At 43.1% G+C, this 7424-nt stretch overlaps 1 protein-coding gene across 1 annotated transcript; it reads right to left on the bottom strand.

The window, feature by feature from the left end:
* Nucleotides 1-1967: 1967 nt before the first annotated feature.
* On the bottom strand, nucleotides 1968-6607 carry spry4 (sprouty homolog 4 (Drosophila)). The gene is made up of 2 exons (XM_027023050.2): nucleotides 6455-6607; nucleotides 1968-4937 (listed from the first exon to the last, which is right to left on the bottom strand). Exon 2 carries the CDS (start codon nucleotides 4880-4882, stop codon nucleotides 3941-3943), a length of 942 nt encoding a protein of 313 aa, XP_026878851.2. The 5' UTR covers nucleotides 4883-4937; nucleotides 6455-6607; the 3' UTR covers nucleotides 1968-3940.
* Between the last annotated feature and the right edge of the window lie 817 nt (nucleotides 6608-7424).

Here is a 7424-nt window from a genome sequence, read left to right as displayed (position 1 = left end):
CATGTACCCACCCCAATGAAAGTGAAATATGACTGGGTTTTTAAATTTCATCATCTAAACAATGTGGGTTTTCACAATTTGTCTTTGAAATGTAAACACAGCGGCTTAAACTGGTCACCTTCACCTTCTAAACTCCTCACATTTTCTGCTCAAATTCTGAGCAGCAATTTGACTACTGACAAGATCATTTAATCCCGGGACATCATCTTGAATATCTATTAAAGAATGATTTTATAGTGAAATGTCTTTGCGCAATATCATTATAATACATTAACATTACATTCAATATGAAAATCATAACTTCCATTTTGCCAAGCTTTTTACTGGTTCGCCCATGAAGGCCACATCCTGAATTCAGCAAAAAGCAACATTTAGGAGAAACCTTAAAATTCTGGTTAAGCAAGCATATGTTTTGTACAATAAAAATTACAGTCTTGCTTACCAGGATTCTAGATGTCTCTTAGATCTTCATGACCACACAGACACAGTGCGGAAGGCCAGTGACCACACAAGCGCAGAGAGGCTCTGCGCCAACCAAAGCGAGGTGTGTCCTCGGCTTCCAATGGAGAATGACAGTCAGCAGCAGGGCTGTTCTTTATGAGTAGGAAGACATTTAACTATTGACTGAGGTAGTCACAGATTACCCTACTGACCAAGAACCTTCAGGACTGCTGCTTTGTGAAGTAGGTAAAGGCCACCTAGAGTTTTTCATTCAGATGTAATCTCACAATTGCTCTGGCAGAGATAAGTCAGTGAAAAAAAAGAAAAGCAATACTACTTCTAACCTCTCTGTAAAATTAAAGTTGCTCATTAAAGATTTAAAAAAAATAGTTTTGATAAAGTATGTTTACTTTCTGATAGCTATCACTTAAATATTTTGTTCGGAGACTTTTGGATTCTAAAAATCAGCAAATAAAATTTTAACATGGTCCAACAGTATTAATGAACCTTGAAGAAAAACTTGGATAGAGGGTGTGGGATTGATGGGTGGGTGGGGAATCATTTGGCAGCTAGTTCTGACAGAGGTTTGCAAGAACTGTATCAATTTGAGCAGTTTTGAAGATGATAAAGAAACGACACCACAGCTGTTTATATTTAACAATATATATATATTTCAATTTCAATGTACATTCCGTTTTGACATAAGCTTTTATTCACAAACAAAAGTAGGCATCTAAATAAATACTATATAAAATAGAACTTCAAAATAAATATATCTATAAAGGGACATTTTTGTATGTGAGTTTTTTCTTTTTGCTATATTTGTTTTTAAACAAAACAGAAGCACATTGCTCTTTTATCAACATTAAGAATGCAGAAGCCAGAGAAATGCAGAATACAAGCTCAGATCGGAAGGTTGCTTAATTGAGCTAAAAAAAATCACGTGATGAAATCCTAGTGGCCAAGTAGGTGTACCACAAGAAAAGATGTAACCACAGCGACCTGAACACGGCTAAGGGACTGTGGAAAGGAAGATCGCTCATTTTTGCAAAGGTCAGGTTACACTGCACCAATGCAAACACACAGCTCGTAGTGTGGAGCCACGGCACGGCTGCTCTGTGGCTGAGAGGGTAGAAAGAGGGGGAAAAAACACATAAATATCAGGGAAAAGTAAGCGTGTGCATGTGCGCGTGTGTGCGAGCGTGCGTGTGTTGCGGTGGGGGTAAAAGAGCTAGAAATCTTGAATAAGATGGAATGGAATGTTACTTGAGAGGGTTCTCTTTCCCTCCCAGACAAGTTCACGCACAGCCGCTGGATATGTCAATCAAGCATAGAAGATGTTTCACCATTTTAGGAGGTCAAAAAAAGAAGAAAAAAAAAACATGGCCACAACAAACACATACAAATGGAAAAGGGTTACCGTGGAGAAAAATAGTTATCGTGGAGCTGAAATGGTGTTCCTTCAGTGAACTCAATTAAATCTAGTTTCAGGGGCACAGAGGAACCAGGAATTAGCCTTGCCTTTCGTGCTAATGAGGCATGGCTAGCATAAACAGAGGTATTTTTTATTGCCTGGCACACGTTTCTAAATCAAGTGCTTGTAATAGAAAGACCCAAATCCCCAGCCTTCTGCTCCACAACCACATCGTTTTTACCTCCAAGCCACACCCAATCCCCCTCAAAAAAATTATATTCATCTATATATTTTTGTACTGAATTGTAATTAAAACTGTACCATGCAATTCTTTAGGACATTTGAAATGCATCTTAAGACGGCTAATTTCTTGACACTATTTACAAGAGCATGTAACCTGCATAGTTCTAGATCTAGGCTATCGATGATATATTTGCAACTCTTTCCTATGTGACTATGCAAAGCCTCCTTGTTCATCACTACTTTGGCACCTACCCAAAAGTTAGATTGCAAAGACTTAAACCCTAGCCTTATACATTCAAGACTAAGAACAGTAGTGTTCTTCTGCTTTTCTGATTTGTGCAACAGAGACGAGTGCAAGCAGAAGGATATGCGGTGGTCCAAAGTCTTGATTAAATGAGTGAGAGCTCTATATATGAAAACACGGGTTTTACCCCCCCACACACACCTAAGGATTTGAACAGTCCTTCAAAACAGGTCATCGTACCTTTAAGAGCTTGCTGTCAAACTATTTTGCTATATTGTGATAAAGTATGCTCACTTAAAATGAGAAAAGGTTTACAAGCTAGAACTCTATGGTGCACTCCTTTGGCCAAAATATCTGTAATTCTAGAGACTTACCACAAAAATCTATATGAGGGAAGCAGATCAAACCAAAGTAGGGCACTGTCATATGATATGGCTGGTGGGGGCTTGGTGCATGGCAAACTAGAGGAATTTCGCAAATTACACCGGAATTGTACAGGCCATTGTACTTAACGCTGTGCTTTTGCCCTTAGTCCTGGGTGCCTCAGTACAAATGACAAGGTTAATAGATAACCCTGCTACTGACCTATCTCTCCAGAGGTTTATGGATGCATTTTGTGTCAATGCAATAGCTTCTTTTAAATGGTTACCTTTGCCTGTCTAGCAAATGTTTCTTATTAAATTGGCTACCGAGTTGAAATTATACTCTGTACATAATAATGTGAAAATTATGCTCCCTGAGGTGAAGTTTTTCCTCTACAAGTCAAACTGCTATTATTTGGAAGAAATAATGCGGAAGTTCATGTATGGTGTGACATTTTAAATCGATCTGTGAAAGTGACTTGTCATCAAAACGGCACAAACCTGCGTCTAAGGTAACCGGAAACATCCTGTCGTGCAGTGGTGAAACGTGGTCTCATACAGATTCTCCAATATACTAGATTGCATTTATTTGTAACAAAGGAACTTCAACCTAACAACATCGCCTCCTATTATCACCTCAGAAAAGGAGGGAAAGCTCTATAACAAGCTTATAAGTGGGCATAGAGGTAAAGTCCAGTTATTTCGATTTATAGCTTGTGTTATTAACTTGCAATGCACTGAAACCTTTCCTTGGTGTCAGATCCATGGGTGGACTGCCAAAGCATAGAATGCTTTTCTACGTGTAATATTTACTTTGACTGTTCCAAGCCACCCAAAGGGAAAATAAACAGAAAAAAAGAGATTTGCCTTTTTCAAATAGACGCTTTGCTCAAATGCAGAATTCTGTGTTGGCAAGTGTTTCAGAGGCTGAAATGCCACACAGAGCACCCCATGGGGTTAGGGATGGGCGATGATGACACAATGGGCCTTCTCTGTGTAGATGTTGATGAGGATCACGTAAAGACTTGAGCCAGTTGTCCCAGCAAATGTCTTTACTGACTTGCAGTGTGCACCATGAGAGCAAAGATCAAGCACGAACCCTTTAAGTACCATAATTCTGGGTGTGGTGTGTGTGTGTGTGTGTGTGGGGGGGGCACATGAGTTTTTTGGAGAAGGTCCCTGCAGCTTCCAACCGAAGGTCCTCCATTTGTACATTTCAATCGCTGGAAGGCGCCATCATGACACCTGCTTCTCCAAAGGACAGGCCTTGGCTTCTGCCCCCATAAGGCCCGCCTGGGCGCTCTTGCAGCGGCAGCCAGGGCGGCTCAGGCCATCGTAGCACTTCTGCGAGAGCTTGGCGCAGCCCACAGCGGGCAGGTAGCACACCAAGCAGGGCAGCACCAGCGACAGGGCAGCCATGAAGGACCAGCGTGCGCAGCAGTTCGAGTGCTGGCAGGAGCACGGCTTGTCGGCGCACGAGCCCTCCTCATCCTCATCCTCCGTGCAGTGGTAGAAGACACCCTTGACCAAGCACATGCACGTGGCTGAGTCCACCAGGCTCTGGGCCGAGCACAGGCACTCCTGGTTGCACACCCAGCACGATGGCAGGGTCCGCGGCAACGTGCACTCCGTGCACCTGCACTTCCCGCACTTCTCACACAGCGGGGCGTGGCTCCGATTGGCCGGCACCCCCACCCCTGCTTTCGAGTCCTGCATCTTGGTGCTTGGTGGTTTGGGCGGCTCGACGCCTGGCACTCGGCTGTGGCCCGCGCCTCCTGTATAGGCCTCGACCATAGGGGTGGGGGCTGCGTGCTCCAGCAAGCGCTGGTCAGAGGAGGTGCTGCTGCTGCTGCTTATGGAGCTGGGCCGGCCGCTGAAGGAGATCCAGGGGTGAGTGGTGGCGTCCGGAGCCTCGCACCGGGATGGGTGGGGAGGGTGCTGGGTCCCCAGCAGCACCTCCTGCCCCCTGGTGGCCCCCTTGTGGCTCGGCGGCTGCTGGGAAACCACCGCAGGGCTGTCGATGTAGTCATTCTCCACATGCAACGACTTCATCTGGTCAATGGGGTAGATGGTCAGGGGGTGGTGGAGGCGGCCGTAAGGGACCCGGCTGTCCAGCAACGGCTGCACCATGATGGAGGAGGAGACTCCGGGAATGTGGTGAGGAACCCTTGACTCCATGTGTTGGCTATGTCCCTCATACACCAAGTAGAGCTCAGGTCAGCATCTAGCAGTCCTGAAAAGACAGCAGTGTGACGACAAGGCAGTCAGCTTCTTAGAGGTCCCAATCTCTTCTGTTCACGGTGACTACCATCTACGTTATTCATGACAAAACAATGTTCTGCAACCTTACTGGCTTATCGGGAATTAATATGGCAAAATAGAATAAAAATAATGTGCTGATTTCCTTCTCTAATTTGGTATATTTAACTCACAGTAAAAAAAATGCAAGTCATAATGAAACCTTTATGACCATTTGAAGTTGATAGCGAAATGCATACAGCTTGCGAGTCAAATTCAAAGGCAACACTTTCGATCGACTTATTCCCAAGTATGCAATGTGTGGTCAACGCTATGGCAACCACAAGATTCAGAGATACCAGTTCTTTATGTCGTCTTAAGGAAACTGTAAGCGCAAAACCCACAAGTGCTTATGGCGTCAAATAGAGACCACCTATAACAACTCATTAGACCACAGGAAGTCAGATTTACAAATATTAACGGCGACGACACAGGACTCCATATGTTTACGGGAGGAATCCTTCAATGATATTTGATGGATTGGTTTATGAAATGTTATATAGTCTATACGCCCACGTCGTTGCGATCTTTGTATACTCTTGAAGGCTGAAAAACATCAAAACCATTTTAATGTCTTAAATATGATTTTAACATGTATAATAATTCGCAATCAGCAAATAAATACTTAACCTGTTGCAGGATTTTGGCTAAATAAAAAGCCTTGTGCATTGGGTTTATGTGCTTTTCACCAGCGCGTTTGTGTATGCTCTTGCGTACATTATCTGGTTACTCGGAAACAACTGGCCTCTGAAACCGAGCGATTTGCTCATGGTCGGTCTTTTCTGTTTAATTCTTATCTTAAAATGTATCGTAATACTGTCAGATCACTTTACGGTGTGCATATACTGACAATTTAACACCGTAACAGGCGGGCGTAACAGAATTAATTTAACAAACATAAATGGGTTTAGATGAGAATTATCGAGTTGGACCAAATGCCTTTTTTCTTACTAACAAAGAAATAATTTTAGGAGATTGGTGACAAGCAAAAAATCATCTGATCTACAACAGCGATCGAGCGCAAGAGCTGCGGTAGCGCGTCACACAGTGGGCTTTGGTAGAACGCGAGTAGTGTCGCTCAGGCAAACGTCTGCGCAACGCCGGAGCGCTTTCTCTCAACCGGGGACTGTACTTTAAAATGAAGATCACTTGCTGAAACCATGTAGGCGATAATGTATTCCATCGTTAATTTCGGATTTTCGCAAATGTACCCTGTTTTTTCTATTCTTAAATATACAACGACACGGTCACGGTAGTTACCGTAGTTAAATATTGACAAAATACAGAGACATCGTTTTGCAAAAGAACTATTTTTTGTAGCTGACTCTGGCTAAGTTAGAAAATGGAAGAAAAGACTCAGAATCTCAACTGGAACCATGACCAACCGCGCCAGGGTGTCGTAATTTATCATGCACATACTGTGTATTACTAGTTGGAAAAAACAAAACTTACATGCTTTGGGAAACGACGCATTTTGTTCTCTCAAATAAGCAGTGTAATATTCCAATATTGAAGAGATAGTTCCGTGTAAAACCACACGAAAAAGGTCCTGACCAGCATCCGCGCAATGTGTTCTGCAGTGAGGACACGGTCTTTCTGACACGATGTTGCAACTACATGAGGGAAATGGCTTTTTATGAATGGGAGGGTTAGAGACGTACTGCGCAGATGCTTTGGCCGTTTTTTTTCCCTTTTTTGTGAATGGGAGGGCATTACGACTCAACGCAAATGCGGGGGTTACACTTTTTATGAATGGGAGAGCTCCGAATTTCATTGCGCATGCGCCATACGAGGATTTCATGAATGGAAGAATGGGGTCTTTTCGGCACAAGGGCAATGGCAGAGCGGATTACATGAATAAGGCGGCTATGTGCCTCACGTCGCTGCTACTTTAATTTATGTTGCCTCTGCACGTTCTTATTGTATCCCCGGGGATTTCACCTGTACGGGCATGTCGAATTGGGAATAAAGATGAGAAAATCCGAGCGTTCTCTTTAAACCACCAGACGTAAAGACTATGATTTGGGCTTTCTCTCCGTATTTCGTGCGACGTCTGTGGGGTGAGCCAACGTGATAATGGACCTTAGGCTGAAGAAATAAACAGCACTTCAATTCACCCTTATATAAATATAAAACCAAAGATTCACAATTAGGCTATTATCAGTTACATTACCGTGACGTGAATTTCTGGAAACGCAATGTAATCTAATCCGACTAAGGCGAACCCTTGTCTCATTATCATATTAGTCTAAGAAAGATTAATTTTTATCTTGACTGTAGCACGCTACTTTATCTTCACCTGTGTATGTATATTTGTGTGTGTGTGTGTGTGTCGGAGTGGTGGTGGGGGTGCTTCAGCAGCTGCTTTTCTTTCTTTCTTTCTTTCTTTCTTTCTTTCTTTCTTTCTTTCTTTCTTTATTTA

Source organism: Electrophorus electricus, chromosome 6 (assembly GCF_013358815.1).
Source record: "Electrophorus electricus isolate fEleEle1 chromosome 6, fEleEle1.pri, whole genome shotgun sequence".
Classification (NCBI taxonomy): domain Eukaryota; kingdom Metazoa; phylum Chordata; class Actinopteri; order Gymnotiformes; family Gymnotidae; genus Electrophorus; species Electrophorus electricus.
Note: the sequence above shows the minus strand (reverse complement) of the source record. Positions and strands in the feature narration are given on the sequence as shown.